Source organism: Protopterus annectens, chromosome 6.part0 (genome assembly GCF_019279795.1).
Source record: "Protopterus annectens isolate FY-2018-M chromosome 6.part0, PAN1.0, whole genome shotgun sequence".
Classification (NCBI taxonomy): domain Eukaryota; kingdom Metazoa; phylum Chordata; order Ceratodontiformes; family Protopteridae; genus Protopterus; species Protopterus annectens.
In genome coordinates, this window is record NC_056737.1 from 1,400,216,887 (window position 1) to 1,400,238,283 (window position 21,397).

The 21,397-nt window shown below is 38.8% G+C and overlaps 1 protein-coding gene across 1 annotated transcript in view; it reads right to left on the reverse strand.

The window, feature by feature from the left end:
• Positions 1–21,397, reverse strand: part of MAP3K19 (mitogen-activated protein kinase kinase kinase 19) — a 387,232-nt gene that overhangs the window by 131,954 nt on the left and 233,881 nt on the right. The window contains exons 4-5 of the mRNA XM_044074941.1: positions 15,199–15,354; positions 11,460–12,157 (exon numbers count right to left, since the gene is read on the reverse strand). Coding sequence (XP_043930876.1) covers positions 11,460–12,157; positions 15,199–15,354 — 854 coding nt within the window. The remainder of the gene's footprint in view (positions 1–11,459; positions 12,158–15,198; positions 15,355–21,397) is intronic.

Here is a 21,397-nt window from a genome sequence, read left to right on the forward strand (position 1 = left end):
GACAGCACAGTAAAGGGTTATGAACGGTGGGGCCCAGTCATAATTCTTTGTAGTGCATGGAGCTTGACCTCTCCATATACTAACAGTTATAGAAAAATGTAAAAGATTGCAAAGTGTTTTACTGCCTTTCAGAAATGGTAAAACACTTTAGTGCTGTCAAACATACAGGCAGAAATGAAGTGACACTGTGTGGGACTAACAGCTGTTAGATGCTTTGTTCTGTCACATTTTATGTTTATAGGTATGGTAGTGTGAGGTTCCAACAACTTTTTAAAGCTGTTTCACCTTCTGTAGCTGTTGTTTGCTAGCTGTCAGTCTTCCCTGTCAGTTGGTACTAGCATAAGACAAAATCATAGCCTTGTTTAGATGACCTTAACAAACTTTTGTTAAAACACCCATAAGCACTGTTAAGATATCTTGTGCATCACTTTTTTTTCCTAATTTTGGCTTGTAATCATGATGCTCCATGCACTACAACTGAATTTAGCAAATAGTGTGGTTTGCTTCACCTCACTTGTAGTTAAGCTTTTGAATAATATTGCTGTTATCATAGGTGTTAATAATCCATTCCAGTATGCTGTTATTGTTATACAAGAGTATAGAGGTGTCGTGAAGTTTCATTCAAAAAGCTTTAGTGTATTGACGTCTATTCGACTGGTGTTTAATCTAATATAGTGGATCCACATGGCATATACATGCTATACAAAGGTAATGAGGCAGCTAATTAATCTTTATTGATTATTATATAAAGATAAACATCCTAAGCTTCACGTCTGAGAATTTCCTCCAGATGTTCAAGACAGAGTTGTCTAGTGTGTGTGTTTTTTAATAAAACGGTTTAGTGCCTATTCACCAGCAAAATAAGTTACTTATGCTTGTAGCACAAACAAAAAAGCTGTGAGTAATTTAAGAAAATATTTTTTATTGACATTTTAAAGATGAATAAATGTAATGTGATTCTTTAGATCTGTTACGCTTTCTGCTCATTAGAAGGAACTAATTATTACGCAGAAAATGCTGCAAGTAAAATTTACATCCTATCAAAAATTAAGAGGCAGTCTATTTTGGATATGTGTTGACCTTTGTAAAATGCAGCTTCCCATTGCCAGTATATTAAGAGGTTTTCCGTACACACTTTAAATGGTTTGTATTGTGATATACCTTTCCTTTGAAACAGTTTTTTTATACCTTCATGTTTTTTGCACCCGTGACTGTTAGCCATCAAACCTTCCCTTATGAGACTCAGTACTGTACAGGGGTGAGCTATTCAGTGGGGTCCAACATCCAGACAGCCATGAGGGTTGCTTGTGCTCCTGCTTGCATTTCTGATAGGGTGTGAACAATGACGATATTTATATTTTAACCCCCCCTAACCTCATCCCTTGTTGAGACATGCACACCTCACACCTGCATCACTACAGAGGCTGTCAATATCCCACTGTCTGAGCAGGCGCACTCATTTACTTGCTCAGATAAGGGCTACTATCACCAGCTTGGGTAGCCCTAGCTTTCAGCCCCCCGACACATGCCCAAATACTGACTCCAGCTCTCTGTGCTCCTGGCCTCTTTCCTTAGCACTGGAGTGACAGTAGAGCAGGTCAAGAAACCACTTCACTCTCCCCCTTCCCGATTGTTTGAGCTAGAGACATTTCATGTCTTCCCCACCCCAGCTGTTCTTATACCTTCAGCACTGTTGGAACATGAATCATCTAGAATGCAGCATGGCTTTATCCCCTGTGCCACATTGCTGCATTCTTTTAAACAATTTTATCAACCAAGTATGGTTGTGTCTTTTGGCTTTTCCTGGTTAGGATCGCCACAGCGGAACTCCGGTCCGCTAATGATTGGCAGTTGATTTTTACGTGCCGAGTTGCCAGCCCTGATGCACAACCTTCAATGAAGGTATGCCCATTCACGCATTTCTCCACACAGAAGATGCTCCAAGTATGAAAATCTGAAATACCCGAGTGAAATTTGAAATGTACGGTGTATAAAATGAGTGTGCATTCTGGCTCCAAAAAGTCTGCTCTCTTCAATTTTCCTTAGAACTGTTCTCTCTTTCTTGCAATCTAATATACTATATCTGAAAGCACTTCTCAGCACTTGCTTTTTTTATTTTTTTTTACACTCTTAAGCAAAAAAGAAGAAAAGAAAACCTAAATTCCCCACCTAGTATTTTCCCCTATATACCCTTTCTGACTCAGTTCAGACTCATTCTCTTTCACTTTTTCTAATTGTCAAGCAAAGTGTTGCTAGCATCCTCTCCTGTTCCTGTGGTGCTGGTGAATCTAATTATTAGCATGAGGAGCCAATGTGCCTCATGTACACAGACCTCCCTCCAACCCTCCAAATATAAAAATAATATATGTGAGAGGCATGCATGCAGGCTGCTCTGGGCTGGGCTGCAAGCTTGACCAGTTAGCTGGCAAGACCAGGGTAACTTTTCCCATACGCACCTAGATACCAACATCACAAAAAACTATAGGCACACAAAACACAACAACAAAACAAACACACACAACACACAAAATTAAAAATCTACCAAAACAGGAATACCAAAGCAAACAACACATCCCGCCCAAACACATGCAAACCAACAGCACGCCACCTCAAAAGCACAAAACATAAACAACACACAGTCATGTGGCCCATAGTCACAACACAGACACACAGTCCACATGCTGACACACTTAGACAGACACTGGCGTCTGTCAGTCCAGACACACCAACGCCCCACACCACAGACAACACAAGCCAAGGTCACAGTAAGCTGCCTGTCGAGCTCCAATCCGCAACACAGCAACAGATGTACTGGTCACTCCTGGAATACATGCCCATGACTCCGAGGTGAGAGTACCTCCCTTGCTCTGACGAAAGAGACGCCTGACTACGCCAAAAGAGACATAGAGGATGTGAGACAAGAATGATGCCACAGTTATAAGACCTGACCCTGAGCAGCATCAACCCCTAAGAAAGAAGTGTGACGAGTTTAAATAATGTCACAGTACTTGTTAAATTGGAAGAATTACTGGATTGGTCTCTAAGGGGATCCAATCATGTCCCTGGGCTCGGACGGATATTGGCCAAGGCTCTGGCACCCCAGGTTAATGCCTTTTTGCCCCTAACAAACTTTTTACTTACAGGCTCAAGGCTCAAACCACCCTCTTTAAGCCTTAAGCAAGGAACAAAACCAAAAAAACTAACAAAAAGATACCAAGTCTAAACCTCAAGGTAATGCTGCTCTGATGTCTGTGAAAGTGAAAGAACCTGGTTCAAGGCCCCCCTGTGCCTCAAGAACATCATGGTTTGCCCTCATCCAGCACTATCAACCCCCCAAAGCTATCATGAGCACCAAATCAAATCTCCTCATATCTCATCAAAAGGATCCTCCACCAAAGGTCGGAGACAATACCCACACACTCCACAGATGTCCAAATGCATAAACAAAATAACCATCCCCACAGACCATCACATGCAAGGCCACCATGCAGGTTTGCCAACCACACCAACCAGACCATGACTGCAATAACAGGAGATGTCTCTCCAAAGACCATCATATTAGGAGACCTCCCACCACAACACCTCAAAATTGGGGAACTTCTATATTCACATTGCCCAACTTTCCATCTCCAAAGAGCCCCTCAAAAACCACCAACTTGACCTAGAAAAAACAACCCAAAATACAATACCACACATTACACAAACATAACACCTCACCATAAATGGGGACCATAATGGAAATACTGGACAATAAGATACCCCTGCAGGTCACAACAAATCAAATCCACAAAAGTCAGAAAGCAAAGACCACAGAACTCAACACCTCATCTTCAACCCCCTGCACATCCAGATCTCCCGAAGATCTAACCACACTGAAATCTCACCTTCCTCCAACCCAGACTCTCAAGACTCACAGTGAAGCTTTCAAGGCTGCTTCAAGAATGCAAAACTCATGACTTCCCAAGTATGAATCAACCCATCAAAACTCCACAGGCGTAAAGTGAATGCATGCCAATGCCATAAACAAGGCAAAAGGCAGGAGCAAAGTCCCTAAACACCAAGCCATAAATCCAAAAGTCCAAACAAAAGAAAAGACCCATTTAAAAAAACAAAAACTCGCAGCAAAATCCCTGAACAATAGTACTAGCAAAAGCTACAAAAAGACACAAAAAATCAAAATCCCAAGAGGCAAAAAAAATAATCAGCAATAAAAAATCCCAAAACTCCCAGAAATCCTCCATCGTCACAAAACAAAAAACAAAAAAAAAAGATATGATATAACTATCCAAAACAACCAGCTGGCAAATAGACAGAAGTGCTGGGTTATTCCAAAAGATAGGTTCAGTAGAGCAGAAAATAGGAAATAACTATCCCAGCAAGTAAAAGCACTGCCAACATTCTGGCAGACAGGTTCAGTGCAAATTCTCCCCCAAAGCTAAAACACAGCATCAATGATCTCAGAGGCCTCCGCCCCAGGCATATGCTGCTACCTTAGAGGAGGAAAATCTAACACATAGCTGCTGTTTGATCTCTTAGCCTTACAGGATCGTGCACCCAATGGTGGCGATGCTGGCAACAGTGGTCCCACTTCACAGCGGTGCTAGACTACCTGACCTGAAATTACCGTCAATGCTGTCATTATGGAGCCTGTCTGCAACAATGGGGAGAGGACGCATTATGGCGTGACCAAACCCATTTCTGAAATACACCTGGTGGCAGAGCCCAGAACTTGATCTTGTTAAAGAAACAGTCTTTGAATGATTGACTTTTTAGAGCAGTCATCTAAGACCTTTTAAACAGAGTACCATTGGTTTTCACAGCCTACCTTGACCTAACCACAACCTTTGAGCTTCAAATACCACACCATATGTCAATAGATGGGTGTTTGAGCGTTGTCAGACCCACCACAAGCTGGGTGGAGTTTTGTTCCGCACCTCAAACTCTCAATACACAAGGCGGTGTCATTACACAGCTCAGATTTGTCTACTCTTGTTACAAATCAGTTGGGTCGACAACAACCCTCAGGGGAGGACCTAGCGGCACAAATTCATGCCAGAGCTAACTTTCAGAGCTGGAGATTAAAGCTGACAAAGTTACACAGATGACCACAAACCCCGTACCACATATTGATACTATCCATTACAGGGACATGGAGAAAGCACATCTGTGGTGACTAAAGTTACCCCTTCCATTGAACGCCAAAAACTGGATAAAATATTCTTTAAGTCATACCCACAAACAAAAATTGGTGCATAGAAATTACAAATGAATTGTTACATCATGAAGAGGTAATGCCTTAGACCAATGATACAGTAACACCTCTCATTTAAAACAATAGTACACACAAGGGAAGATACTCTAGATGCCCACCTTATCATGAAAGGTTTCAATGCTCTCAAGAGGTGTGTCCATTTGCCCCCTCTTCTATTCTCCCCAATGATAGACACCTGACGCAACCCCGTATCACTCCGATCACATCACCACAAAGACAATCAAGAGAGGTCACAAGATCATACCTCTTCTTAAGGATAAAATATCCCATTTGGCAGATGCATTCAAACATCTCACTCTATTCTTACCAGACACCGCATACTGTAAATTGATCTGTGAATGGACATGTACCCATGCATGGCAATCCAGAAATGTGGAGAGAAAAAACTTCGGGCTCCAGAAAAGTACAAATAAAAGGGCAAGGCGAGCTAACAGTGACACAACTGAGGGCTCCCTGGTTTTGGACATGACATTCACCCTCAGTAGGCCCTCCCCAGTAAAACAGAATCCAAAGAACCATTGAAGCAGAGCCTCAGACAGTGACCCTAAACACAAAATGGAATGGAATGGAGACTAGACAGAGGCCCTCAAAACTAAACCCTAGAAAGGGCTGACTCGACCTAAAAGGGGGTTTAGAAACCCACCTCTGAAAGCCACTATCCTCTACCTAATGCAGATAGGGCAGACCAGCACAATCAGAACTATAATATAATTCATTTAATTTTCATAATGACATTCATAAAAACCTCATGCCTAAATGTGAAGCCTCATAATTAACATACAAAAGGGGCTTACCTGGTCCTAAATAACATTTGTAATTTGTTGTTGATATCAGTAAAAGTAACTGTGTACGCTATTTATTTATTTCAGTTTGATAACTGGAATAGAACAATAAACTCTGTGGACTATTTTCAAGCTCGGCCTAGGATACTTTATAAAATAAATAAATATGACAAGCATGTATGCATTAAATATCAACAAATAAAGCTTCCAAGGTTATAAATAAATCTGTAGTGATCTGATTACGTACAATGAGAAATGTTCATGGGGGGAAAAATGATGAAGTAAACAAAGGTTTATACTAATATGTACAGCGTTTACAAGTTGTTGAAATCACACAAGAAGTGAAGAGACTAAGTCAGAATGAATGAATGAGAATTCTTTCAGATATTTGTGATTAGAGAGAATTGTATAGGGGTGAAGAGTGGTGTAGCTATATTTAGGGGTCATTGTTTCACATTCTGTCCATTACAGCATATCGTTTGCAAGTTCCATCTTTGAGTAAAAATTTATTTAGCATTAGTTCTGAATGTTGGGTAGGAGGTAATTATTTTTAAGTGAGCTGGCAAATATTCCAAAGTTTGTGGTCCCAAAACGTAAAAGCTGTGGTCAGTGCAGTGTCGTCTAGTCCTTGGTATTTGAAAGGCGTTTATTGAAAGAGAAGGTGATCTAAGGTTACAGTTGGAGGAACTTTTGAATTGGTAGCCAGCAAAGAATAGAAAGCTCTCTTGGTTCTATTTAAAGATTATTGAGCTTTGAAGCAATTTCACTGTATGTATTATTGGGGGCCATTTTGATTTTGTAAGAGCTATAGCAAGTTTCACAAAATGTGTATTCCCCTTGATTTCTTTTTTTAGACATTGGATTAATATCCTGCAAACACATGGCAGTTAGACAAGAATTATACATTAAAGCTAATTATTATTCAGAAATTTGCACTCTGATCATATAAAACAATCAATATGTGCTTTGTAAATCCAGTCTTATCTACAAAGGTCTGGCATTAACATTTCTAACAGTAGAATAAGTAAAGTCTAAATACTCAAAAATAAAAATGCTGCAACCAAATACTTTCACAATAAAGTTTTAATAGCACAGATTTAGCTCTTCCATTTATTCATTTCCAAGACATTATCACAGTCTAACAAAATCTTCATAAACTCCATATTTAAATAAAAAAAAAAAATCCGATACCTAACCTACCAAACCATTATACGATAGTCTTGCATGATTTACAGTGTAAGAAAGTGTATGGAAAATATTAAAATACTAGATTAAAAGTTCTAACAACTATCTATCAAATACCGATAGCCACCACCTTCAAAAATAGGTAATTAATTTCAAGTCCAGACCACTATAGTGGATGTAAATGGCCAGCAATAAGTGCCAACAATTGAGTTTTTGGGTGTTTCTATAACATGTAGGTTACAGAGTTTAAAAAGTTGACCTATGAACATCAGTTTCACAGGGGTGAACATGAATCGGCATAAATCCACAAGCAGACATGACGAGGGAAATGCCACCAGTGGTGTGTAATTTTTTACAATTTTTTTATTTTTCATTTTAGAAACAAAGTATACTTTAACACCTGGAAACCAAGCTAGAGTAGAGAATACATTTATCAATTGCATCTTAATGTCACACAGCAACCTGGGCTAAATGCTCATTTATAGATTTCATGTGTTTTAAAATGGCAATTAGCCAAATTGTAAATTTAAGGAAAATTTATATTTTTGTTTATCATGCATTATTGTGACAAGTTTTACTTAGTACTTTAATGTCTTTTAGATATATTTTCTTATATTGTGATACTTTGAGTCATATGACACTATCAGTATATGGTTATATAGATAAGATGGTTAATTATTTTAAAGATGGAGTCTCTGAAAATTTGTTAAATTCTGACAAAGTCTTAAAATTGCATAGATGAAAGTGCTAAATCTGTATTGTTAAAGCTTTTTTGTGAGGTTGGCTGGTTACAGCATTTTTATTTTTGATAATAAATTTTTGTATTTATGCTGTGGGTCCATTCAGTTCAGTCTTTTAGTTAATTTTTAAACTTTAAATACTGCATTTTGGTATAACACAAAACAGAAATGAAACAGCTGATCCTAATCTGTGAACTGCTTTCTGTGTGAAAATGCTACTCAGACTGCATGGAAATCAGTTAACAGATCAGTAGTGCCTGTGTCATCTCCATTTAACTTATTTTATTTACTTTTTAAGTATTTGTACTTCTTTTAGGATTTGCATGTGAGGAGAAACTTTCTGTTATGCTGAGATGCAGTTCTGTTTAGGTAACAGACATCTCCTCCTCACACACACATCCTAAGTGTATTGCAGATACTAATAGAAAGAAAAAAAGTTAAATGGATATGAAATGAGCATTGTGATTTCCATCATTATGTACAAAGAATAACACTTTCCATTAAATAGACAACACAGAAAACGTTTTTTTTAGCAGCAAAATAGAAGAGCACACACATTAATGTAAAACAACTGTATAATATTATAGAAAACAAATTCAATTTTATAATAGCAATGACTCATGGCTATGTGTGGGTAGTGTTTGTTTTACCCACATTCTTGAGACCAAATCATGCCAACCATGAGTAACCAGAGGGGGGGATCCACCTTTGATCCCAGGAACTACCACCCCATCAGTCTGACAAGCCTGATCTGCAAGGCCATGGAACGTATTATCATGGAACTTATAAACAAAGACATTTTCAACCTTTAAACATTGGACCCCGCCCAGTTTGGGTTCGTGAAGGGCCGATCCTGTCTCCTGAACCTGACTGACTTCTTCGAATCAGTCTCCAGAGCTGTAGACAAGGGTAAGGCAGTCCACACAGCCTATCTGGACCTCGCCAAGGCCTTTGACACCACCCCCCACTCCGGAATCATAGATAAACTTACTAAGCTGGGCATTAATCCCTACGTCACTCGATGGGTTGCCAACTGGCTTACTGACAGAACCCACACTGTAAAAGTAGCTGACTCCAAATCCATCTCCAGTGGAGTACCTCAGGCTTCAGTCCTGGGACCTCTCTTGTTTGGCATCTACTTTTCTGAAGTACAGGCCAACACTGGCTAACAAAGTTCACAGATGACTGCAAACTGGGAGCCATTATTGAATCCCCAAATGATGTTGATACTCTACAAAAGGGCCTTACAGAAACAGATGCTTGGTGCCAGAGCCATGGGCTGAAGCTCAATGCCAAGAAATGTATAGTTATCCCCTGTGGGAAAAAACATGTACCCGTGAAATATCACATAGGTTGCAGTACACTAAACACCGGAAGTGTGATAACAGACTTTGGGACACAGGTGGACAGTTGTCTCACCTTCAATAACCACATCGCCACAACAGTCAGCAAATCCTTCTATGTGGCACACCTCATCACTAAGGGCTTTTCATCCAGAAAAAAGGAGGTCATTGTCCCACTGTACTCATCCCTCATTAGACCCATTATAGAATACAATGCCCCATTTGGTATGTATCTCTCAAGACATCTGCAACAACTGGAATGGCCGCAGAAATACCTCACTAAAAGAATCACAGGCCTAAAGCAGATGCCCTACGCTGACTGCCTTAAAAAACTCCAGCTATACTCTGTTATACATCGTCTACTCTGAGGCGATCTCTGCTTAACATACAAGGCCATGTCAAACCCAGAGCTGTTGGATATGCTACACTTAAAGAAATCCCAGTCCCTCAGAGCCACACGCTCCAGGGGTCTAAACTTTGTCATCACAATAAACAAAACATGCTGAAGGGATAGGTTCCTGACCCAGAGACTCCCCAGAATCTGGAATAGACTGCCCATACATGTCAGGCAGAGCACCTCTTTGGCCCTCTTCAAAAGGAACCTTGATGACTGGACAGGAGAAAGGAAATTCACCCCAGGGATCACGTCAGTCATCCTGCTAGACAGGGGTCCAGGGAAATAAATAGTGTGGGAAGAAATAGCCCGGGAATTGTTATGGCTAGGCTTGTATATGCCCTAGGGCCAATAGCCTAGTACCAACCTATGAACTTATATTACCTGTACCAGCCATGAGTTATTGCTAAATTATATTGTTCACCTGAAGTAGAACAACAAAATGAAAGGTAATGATGCTGATTGGAACATATTTATCCATATTAAACTTTTAGCTATTATTTGTATTTTTCAGTACAACCTTAAATATGGAATCAAATATATAATGTGTATGTTTTTACCAGCAGCTGAGATGCCACATGCATTTCGCATTCTAAATGTTTAAGAGGCTTTAATGTTTTTGAGACAAATGAAGGGAAGTTATTGAAGTACATTTTACATTTTCTGAAAAGTTGAAGTCACTATTTACTTTTAAAATATATACTTACAGTGATTAAGCAAGTTATGTTTCTACTATCATATTTTTAGTTAGAAAATCTGTGAGCTTTCTGTATGTTTCAGCCTTGAGTTCTTTATCTTAGAGGAATCTGTTATGGGAAAAAAGTGTTTTCGATTTCTAGCAAAGGAGTTATTTATTTGAATAAAAGAAAACCCAGCACTCCCAATGAAAAAAAAATGAATATGAATGCAAACTACTCCAAGTCACCAAAAAATCTAATTAAAAATAATCTTCAAGGCATCGTGTCTTTGTGTAGATGCAACAGTTTTATTTTCTAAGAAACTGCTTACCCATTATAAAAAATTATAATAGAGTCATAGAAATTCCAAGGCTGTTGCGTCTTGGGACCAATTACACCTTGCCATTACTCTCTCTCTCAGGCTGTACCTTCTTTCTCCAGGAGGGCCAAACCAGTCAATCCTGGAGTAAACTTGTGGTTATCCATTGTTTAACACGTAGGGGAAGTTTATTCCAGAAGTTGATGAGGTATTATATTATAATAAAAAGTCCTTTTATTAGACTACTGCAACATGTGTGTGTTTATGTATGTGATATGTATTTCTAAGCAGTTCTTATTTCTTTTGTTAATTAGATAAATCAAATGGAACTTGTGATCCTTTATCAAGTCCTTACGAAAGTGTCTCAGCAACACACAATTTCATTTAGAAACATCTATATTGCTTCTATTAAAAATCAAAAATAAAACCTAGAAATCAGCTGTAGCACAAAGAAGTGAAACTATTCACTGTATTGTTTCACATAATACCTAAGCAGCTAAGGTGTTGTGTTTCTTCCTACTGAGGTAAAAAAAAAAAATCACAGAAATGAGAGAATAACCCTAGAATGGTAGAATAGTTTTATCATCATTCAGTACTCTTTAAACATGTATTTTTTGTCAGCATTGTGTGTTGTAACATCAGCTTATTACTCATTTTACAGGATGTAAAGTTGTAGCTTTTCTTATTCTAGTGGTCTATAATCAACTGAAACAAAGTAATGAAAAAAGCTGAATATGAGAGACCTACCTGGTTAAACACAATTGCACAAAATCTCTTGCATGCTCAGAACAATGGTCAGGTAAGGAAGGCATTAAATCTTTATGACTTCCAATATGGAACATAGCTGCCATCCTGTTCATGTGTGCCAGTGGTGGTTTTCCAGTTGCCATCTCAAATACTGTACAGCCTATACTCCAGATGTCTGATTTTCTCCCATGGCCAGTTCCATTAATCACTTCTGGTGCCATCCAGTATGGGGTCCCATGCATTGATTTCAGAATGCCCATCTCCGCCTCTGTTTTACTTGTACACAGTAGCCGCTTTGCACATCCAAAATCAATTAGTTTTAAGGTATCAGGAGGCATGACCATTATATTATTTCCTTTAATGTCTCTGTGCACTACATTGTTATCATGTAAATATTTTACACCCTTAAGAATCTGCTTGGTATATTCACAGAAGACCTTTTCTTTTAAAGGTCCAAATCTGTTAATTAAGTTTGCTATTGATCCCCCTGGAATGTATTCCATGAAAATGCTGATAATATTGCTTTCTAAGGATGTTCCTAAGAAGTGCACTATGTTTTCATGTTTCAAAGTCTTCAGTAGATCTACTTCTTCTTGTAGTTTTTTGTATTCTTTTTCTGCAGTAGCTTGATCAGACATGTCTAATGGGACCTGTTTTACAGCAATTAACTCCCCATGATTGGTTAGTCCGCAGTATACCTGTGAGTAAACAAACATTTCAAATTCATTATAAGATACTGATAGTGGCACTGCAGTTGGTACATTTAATTTTTATTAACGGTATTGTTGTAAAGTTCCCAGCTTTTATTTGATAGAACTCAAGAAAGAAAGACATGCCTTATAAAAATACTTGACTCATAATGTTATGTACAAAGTAAAGTACAGCTTTAATGATATTTTTTCTGCATTTAAAATGTGCCAAAGTGGTACTTAGACTTGAAGAATTATTTTGCAAATATGTTTGAATTGAAAACAATTACTAATCCCTTGTCACTTTTATAAGCAATTATGAGTTATTTTAACTTTTATAACATCTAAAGAACACTGTTAGCCAGATGAGGCATATATGTGCAACATTTTAAATTATGTAGAAGGGTTGTAAACTCCTACAAACATGCAACTTAAAATATGTTGCATGACAGTTACTGTGGTGAAATATACAGTGACCTCATTACTAAGGAGTTTCATCTCTGAAGGAAAAAAACAATAGTTTTATAGAGTACTCTGTATACAATGAATAACCCAAAGTGAGTGAGTTATATCAAACTAACCATTGTTCGTGTTGTAAAGTCACTTAGATGCCCATTGCCAAAGTGCAAAAGGTGCGAGTAAATCCTATAAAATATACCTTAGTATGATATACTAGGCTCTGATGTGCAAAATATAAATATGTTGTTTGGCTGAAATAATTTCCCTCACAGTGCTATATTTGAAATGCCATTACAGTCCAACACAGTTTTACTGCGCTTATAAAACTAGCCTAAAGTGTGAACAATGAACTGTTTGCTGGATGTGTTATCTTCACATTCTGGGTGCATGTACTAGTTGGTCTTCAGACTCTGTCTGTAATCTAAACAACAGGCACCAGCTAAGCTAAACCAGTGAATATGCAAACTACTACAGGAGACTTCCATCACACAATATACTTAAAGGACTGTTTCTCACAGAAACTAAAAGACATATATTGTGAGTACACTTGACCCTGGAGAATCACATCCAACAGTGCTCTTGATGTACCAAAGGATCACATATGTCAATGGTGCACAGTAGGTCATAGGTTCATAGGTTTATACTAGGCTATCTGCCCTAAGGCATTTATAAGCCTAGCCCAAAGTTTTGTGGCTTACGCCACCCCTTATGTTAAAAAATACTGTGCCCATTAGTTTGTTGTGCCTCTGTCCAGCAGTGAGACAGAGATGATTCCCGGGGTAAACCTACGATCTCCCATCCACTGGTCAAGATTTCTCTTGAACAGAGGCAGCGAGGTGCTCTGCCTCACATGGACCAGGATTTTATTCCAGAGCATAGGGAGTCTCTGGGTGACAAATCTATCCCTCCAGCATGTCCTATTTATATCCGTGCTAAGGTTTAAGTCGCTTGCTCTAGTGGATCTGGTAGATTTGGATTTTTTGAGGTGGAGCATGTCCATTAATTCCAGGTTGGACATGGCCTTGTATGTCAGGCACAGGTCACCTCTGAGCAGGCGGTATGCGACTGAATAGAGCTGGAGTTTTTTCAGTCTGGCAGCATATGACAGATTTTGGAGTCCCTTTATCCTTTTGGTGAGGAACTTTTGGGGTCTCTCCAATTGCTGCAGGTGTCGGGTGAGATACATCCCGGATGGGCATTGTACTCGATCATTGGTCTGATAAGTGAAGAGTACAGGGGAACAATGACCTCACTTGATCTGAATGTGAATCCCTTCATGATCAGGTGGGCAATGTAGAAGGTCTTTCTAACCACTTTAGCAATGTGAGTGTCAAAAGAAAGGCCGCTGTCAACCTGTTGTGCATGCAGTTCAGACTGGTGATTTTGCAGTGCACTCCCCATGGGGATTACTTTTGCCCTCAGATCCTCTGAGGTTTATATATAACAACTTCCATAGAACACCAGAAAAGTGGGAATATAAGTATTATATTTTTGATGTTATAATATATAAATATGAGGCTGTGGTAGGAGAAAACTTCCATATAGCAAGTTCAGGGAAAGGGTGCTTACCCACTGGAAAAAAAAAATCTTAGAAACCTTAATTTCACTTCATTAGAGTCTACATTTTCCAGTCATGACATTCTCTGTTATTGTGGGATTACTATATAGGCATTTGCCAAGATGCTATTTAATAAGTTACAATGGAAGCTCTGTTTTAGTACAGCTTGATTTTTTTCATGCTTTATTAACCCCTCTGCATCATTCTAGGTGCTTAATATCAGTTTATAATCTTTCATACCCCAGTAATAGCCTATTGTTGGCTTACATACTATGAGGATCTTATTTTACAGTACAATTTTCTTCCATCATGGTTCTTCTATTTTTATAATATGACATAGCCAAGCACAATAATTTTGAGTACTTGTCTTTGCCTACTTGACATGTAAAGTGTATATCACTGGCTTCTTAGACCGTCTCTGGAAACACTGCTTGCATTTTTTATTGACACACTATGATGTATATATTAACTATAAACTGTAAAAATGCTTTTCACACCATGTTTAAAACTTTTTTAAATATATATGCAAATCACAGGTTGTTGTTACGCTTCTGATTGTGGTTCTTGCTCACTTCCCTCACTGTGGTTGTCTGCCTCTTATTCACCTAGCTGACTAGATTTCTTTGTGGTCTATAATGAACAGTTCACTTTGGAAAGTTCGTGAAGTACATATGTCATGCATACTGAGATAATTCCCTATAGAAAATAACACACAGATTCAGTTACTGAAAAAAGAAAAAAACAAAACATGGTTAGTTGTTTTTGTTGCCTGTGAGGAATATTGTTGTATTAAGAGGTAATCAGTGTTTATTAGTGGTGTGATAAAATAAGGTTCTTATTACTGTGGGTAAAACTCTTGGACCAATTAAAATGGATCTGAGGGTGGAGCTGTCTTTTAAGGAATGATACTACCTCAGTGCAGCTCACACCCTGTACATTATAACAGTTACCAAAACTATATTAGGATTCACTCTCTGTGTAGTTTTTGCATTGAAAACCTATATAACACAGGTTATTGAATAGTTTTACTTACTGTTCCATAGGCACCTTTGCCAAGTATGTTATTTTCTTTAATCCAAGAAACATAATCTTCGGTGTCAAGGCCGTTTTCCACATCAGTTACACTGCCAGCATGTCTCACAGGGCTTTTACAAATCTGTTTTGTATTATGTTCCTTTTCTTCACACTTCTGTTTAGAAAAAAAAATGTTACATTTAAATACATAATGCATTTATTATATTAATTTGTTTCAAATAAGAGAAGCTCTGTTCTTGGAATAATTTATCAGTAACTTCAATGATCTCTCTAAAGCACAATCTGCTATGTTACATCAAAATGAAGGAGCTTTAAGTACAATACCTTACACATTTCAGCACATATCCCATTACCTAATGCATGTATAAGTTGTACACCTGTATACAATGAGACTGGGAATTCGTATAAATACAAAACTAGAAAGTAATAGTTTTAGTAGGAGGACGTTGCACCCCCTCATGTGGAGACAAAGCCGCCGACACCCCCTTACTTTTACATTCTTAGTCTGAGGTCACTCTAAATTGGGAAGAAGTGTAATCATTGCTACAACATGTAAATAATGACTGTTCCTTCTCCCACGCGCTTTGTCCTCAGATTAAGACTTAACGTACTTTCATGCCTTTACACCTAGCTACAGTAAGTAGTGAGTTTTATACAGTTGGGGAAGCAATAACACAGCAAATATAACTTGAACAATTCAAGTGCAAGCAAACAGACCTCAGCCAGATAACTGAGCCTCTGTAAGGAATATAAATATATACTAAATATAGCCAGTATACTATGCTATTCAGAAGACTACTTTCATGTACTTGTGAAAAATCTCAGTTAAGACTATGACTGCTCATTGAACAGCACAAGATTTAAGTTCAAAACCAGCATTTTTATTCATTTTAAAACTTTTTCCTCCTGTTCTTTGACAATAGCTGGTCCTCTCCGCCAGTATTTTTTAAACAAGAAACATCTTTATTAAATTATCATGTATGACATAGGCCATGTTACATTTATATAAATGACAGTAAACCATAGCGACACAGTCTCAATTACAAACATTATACATTCCAAGCCATGCAACATAACTGTAGCTGCAAACATTATACATCACTTTTAACATATCCAGTCATTGTTAGTCAGCCATTACATAGCTCATTCAAATCCTGCCTTCTTTTAAACCTCATTCTTCCTCTGCATGTATTGTTCCCACAATTCCCATTTTTCCCAAGTAATTTGCTCCTACCCTTTTCTAAAGATCCCAGTTCCAGTTGTTTTTACTCTGTTGCTATCTTCACTACTTCTAATAAAATTGGTTTAGACTTTGATTTCTATTTTCTAGTAATTGTTTTTTTGGCAGCCATCATAATTAAACTCAGCAAGGCTTTACTATGTCTAGATAATTCCACGTTTGTATCATAAGCACAAACTTCCCTCCAACTTGCTCACTCAGCATCTCTAACACAGCAGTCTGCAGGGAATCTTTAAAAGTCTACTGATCCAGAAAATATGTTTCTAGTTACCTCTTTCTATCCCATCACACCTCCAACATTTCTTGTCTAGCTGAGGAAAAATTCTTTGAAGTCTGCTTGGAGTATAAAAATACCTATGTAAGTACTTCCAGGCAAAAATCCAAAATCCTGTAGATTTTGTTGCATATTTAGGAGACATACATATATCCTCCATTGTTTCTTTGTGAATTGCTTATCTAATCTCTCTTCCCAGTCCTTCCTAACCTCCTCTGATTGATTCTTATAGTTATCATGCAATATTGTATATGCTCTACTAATCATTCTTTGCTTAATGGCAGCTGGTGCTAGTCTTTCGTTTTGGACACCCCCCCCTTTCTTTCTCTTTGCCTATACTCTGATATGATATCAATCCTTGATATAGAATGAAATCTTTAGCCTGCAGTCCAAATAAATTATTGGCGTCTTCCCATTCTGTTACCTTTCCCTCTCTAGTTACTTGCTCCCAGTACCTTGGTTCCTTTGCCAGTTTTCTCCAATACATTCTCACCCGCTCTTGCGTATTGTCTGTATCCGTAATTGTAGTCATCCCTATCGGCAGAATCTCCTTTCTTCAGTCTCATGTTGGCTTACTTGTAAGAAAGACCTTCTGCTACTTTATGAATATAATATTCTGTATGATTATTGTTGTTCTCCTTAAAGGTCTGCATCCCACATCCCAGTCTCTCCCTGTTACTTGAGCTTCCTCCTGTTTCATCATCATCTCTTTCCACTTTGAATTATAGTTTTCTGCTTGTGCTACATATAGGAGCTTCTGTCAGCCAAAATTGTAATACTTTTGTGACCTACATTGAATATCAGTTTTAAAAATCATCAATACTAATTGATACTGGCACAAAAATAGAGTAGGGAGCCAGTGTTCCTGAATCGTCTCCTCTGTACACTCTTCAGTGAAAAATCGGCACGAAAAAGTAGTATACTGGAACAAAACTTCTTTAATAAACACAAGATAAAACCCATTTATCTTGTGTTTATTAAAGATCAGTATTCCAAATCAGCAAAAGAGAGATGGATGTGCCTGTTGTGTTACAGATACCTAGAGAAAGTGATGTGTCATTGCAGCAGGGAATTGGCTAGAGGTAAGAACTTCAGCCTATCAGTCAGTGCTGTTCCACTGCAGCTTAGAAATGATGCTTGCGGCAGCATGCACAAATTCAGGCTTCATTTTAGTTCTGTGTCTATCAGACAATGCAGGAAGTGATGTAAGCCATAAAATCCACCAAATCACCAGGATGACAGTCCTCTGGTGGCCATCTCTCATCTTCATTACTGAGGCTGAAAGGCCTGCAGGATGGGAGAATGAAATGGTTGACTGGTCAGAGGGTGAAGGGAAGGGATAACCAATGTGTTTCATCTCACTCAGCTTATTACATCATTAAACACACACTATTGCCCAGTTTACATCCTTCCAGCACTATGCAAAATATTGGAGAAAACTATCTACCTTCAACTCACAGAATATATTATAAATACCACCTTCTCTCACAAACCAACATGGTCTCTTATCAAGGAGGAGCATGGCCACAGCTAGCTAGTCTCTGATTTATGAAATTCTTATGTCACTGAACAATGGCATGCTCTCTAGTACAATTTTTATAGAGCTCAGTAAACTTCCACTTGATCTTCCTTACTTTCCTCTCCCTCTATGTCCAGACGACATAGTCCTCTACTGCTCCAACCACTCCCTAACTATCTTACAGCAAGATCTACAATCTGATTTCATTCACCTTAGTGACTGGATTACTACTAAAAAGTTCATACTAAATGCGTCCAAAGCTTAAAACTCAGCAGATCCACAAAACTGTAACAATCTATGACAACAACAACCATCCCTTAGAACAAGTCTCCTCTTTCAAGTATCTTAATCTCTAGTTAGACATCCTCACTCATCTTCTACCAGCATCTTGACAATAACACATAAAATCATTTATCCCCTATTTTTCTGAGCACATAAATATTCCCTTTTCTCTCACACACCACCAGGTCTGAAACAGGGAAAGGAATCTTATAGCCTCAACTCGAATTCAGCCTGTCTGTTATATCAGTGGCCTCTGCTAAAAACTTCACCTCTATTCAAATACTAGAAAATAAAATATTTTGATTTATTACACGCTCCCCAAGAAATGAATACCATTATATAGTACTGAAAACTACAAACTGGTACTCAGTTAACCAAAAAACGGACCTGCTCCTAGGATCACAACTGTTCAGACTCCCACATGTACATATTTCCCTCCTTTAACTTCAGTACTAATAAGGTATACCTCAACATACAACCTAAGAAATTTGAACCGCTCTGACCCTAAAACACAAATCCCATACTGCAAGCTACAAAAATGTGAACTAGGCACTCTCATTTCTCTGGTCCAAACTGTAAATGTCCTTCACACCTGAAATTAAAGACAAGTCCTTCTTTTCTTTACTAAAATCATCTTTAGTTAATCAAGCAGAATGCACCTGTTACCCCTCAGGTCATGTCACCCATGTCTACTTTAACTCTTCTCTACCTTAACTCAACTGTTAAGATATTTTGATCCTTTTCACATGTCTAATTTATTTTACTCAGTTTCTCAAATGCTTTGAAACTTTTTGCACATACTGTAAACTAATACATTGGATTTGCTATGCATCCAAAGCATTACCCTACCATTGTAGTGTAGTGTTTTTTTTTTTTTTGTGACTTACGCATTATTGTACTTTTGTCTATTTTGTATGTTTGCTCAGCTTTTGACCCTGGCCTGAGACTGAAGTTACTCAGATTTGATTGTGATCCTTCCAGCTCTAAAACTATATGACTAAGAGTGTTGGGGATGCAGTACTTAACTGTGAGGTACAGTAACCTTGGAGGTAATATATATAGTTAGCAGGAGACACAGCCTACTATATCTTGGGATGTGTGGGGGGGTGAGATGGAGCTAACTCCCTGCATCTAAATGCTTTAAAAATGAAATAACGAGTTTCATAATTCACTACTTAAATCTTCAGATTGAAGTTTACTTCTTGCAGCTGTTGGACTCCCAATACTGGGTCTTGCATTTGTGATAGGCTACTGCCTGGGCATCTTGATTATTCTCTCTGTAAGTATTGTTTACATGATGTTCTTTGTGTTTCACTGTTGCAGTCATTACATTTGGGTAATCTTGCTGGCAGGTTGCCCTCATTCGGCCTGAATTCCAAAGTCCTGAGTCCTGCGTCGGCTGCTGTCACCCCTTCCCTGACGTCAGGTCATCAGGGGTATAAAAGATGCAGCTGACGCCATTTTCTTTAGTCTTTCTTGCCGCGCGGTGCCCGAAGCAGAATCAGTTCGCAAGTGCCGGTCGTCCGACTCCTGAGATTTTTGTGTTCGAGTTTCAGATTTGAAGTCTTCCATAAAGCTAAGTACCCCGTTGGGGAAACTTTTTTCTTGCTCCAGACCGATGTCAGAAAAAGTTAATATTTGTATTTCTTGTGGGAAGCAAATACCTCATATGGATTTTCATTCTTACTGTATTCCTCGCCTAGGCCCTGATCACAACATTTCCGGTTGTCGGTTTTGTGCTAGATTTAACCAACGCACTATTAAGCGTCAGTATGATTTTGCTTTAAACTATTTTGGACGCTGGTTTAATTATCCAGAAATGTCTTTGGATAGCCATCCGGCTGCTGGAGTTCACAAAAAACATGAAGAAAAGGAAAGAGATGGACAACCGAGGCCCAAAACCGATGACGAAGCTTCTCCTAAGCCAGTCGCCTCAGTGAGGTGCTTTTGCAGCCCCTGACGCCCGCTACTTTAGAGTCGCAGGCCGCTACCGACTCCCATGTGGAGTCGGCCATGCTGCTGGAAGCTCAAGGTATTGGAGCCTCAGATATTATCCCTTCAGATGTGTCCAAAGCCGCTGAGCAGGCACCGGCTTCTGAGGGTGTATTCAGACCTAAACATCTTTACATCAAACCGACTTCAGCTTCAAAGGCAAAGACTAAAGCACCTTCCAAAGCAAAGAAACAAACTCAAGAGCCATGTGGTCAGGCCTCTATGCCAAAAAAACAGATGCTCAAAATGACCGAAGACTTGATTACCTTGATCAGGGGTTCCCATCCCCCCCCTGATAAGAGGCCTAGGCAAGAGACTGACTATGAATCTTCAGATCAGGTTTCCATTTCTTCTGATTCCTCTTCTGGTCAGGAACATTCTTTTCCCCCCTATGAGGATTCTGATGCTGATGAATCTATACCTTCAGCCTCTCCTCCTGAGGACTATTCTTTTGGGGAAATCTTACATACCATGAGGGAGCATTTCCACTGGGAGAGCCAAGATTTTTCATAATCTAAAAAGAGGCTCAGGGATTTCCTTTTACTACCTCAACACAAGCCACTAGCCATCCCACCTGTGTTAGACATTGTAGATGATGTGTTTTCGGAGTCTAGTCTTACACCCATACCTCCCAACTGTCCTGAATTACTCGGGTTTAACTGAGTTTTGGGGTCCAAATGAAGGGGTGTCACGATTCCCAAGTGGCACCCCTTCATTCCCGATTTTTTTCCACGTTGTTTACATTTTTCTGCACTGTTTCTGCTGATGTCATCGCATGCGCGATGACGTCTCCACCGTCAGTGCTGCCAGCCCATCGGAATTGAGCTCAGATCCAGAATTGAGATGGTTCTGTCTGGTGCTCAAATGCTGTGAGCAGGAACAGTTATGGA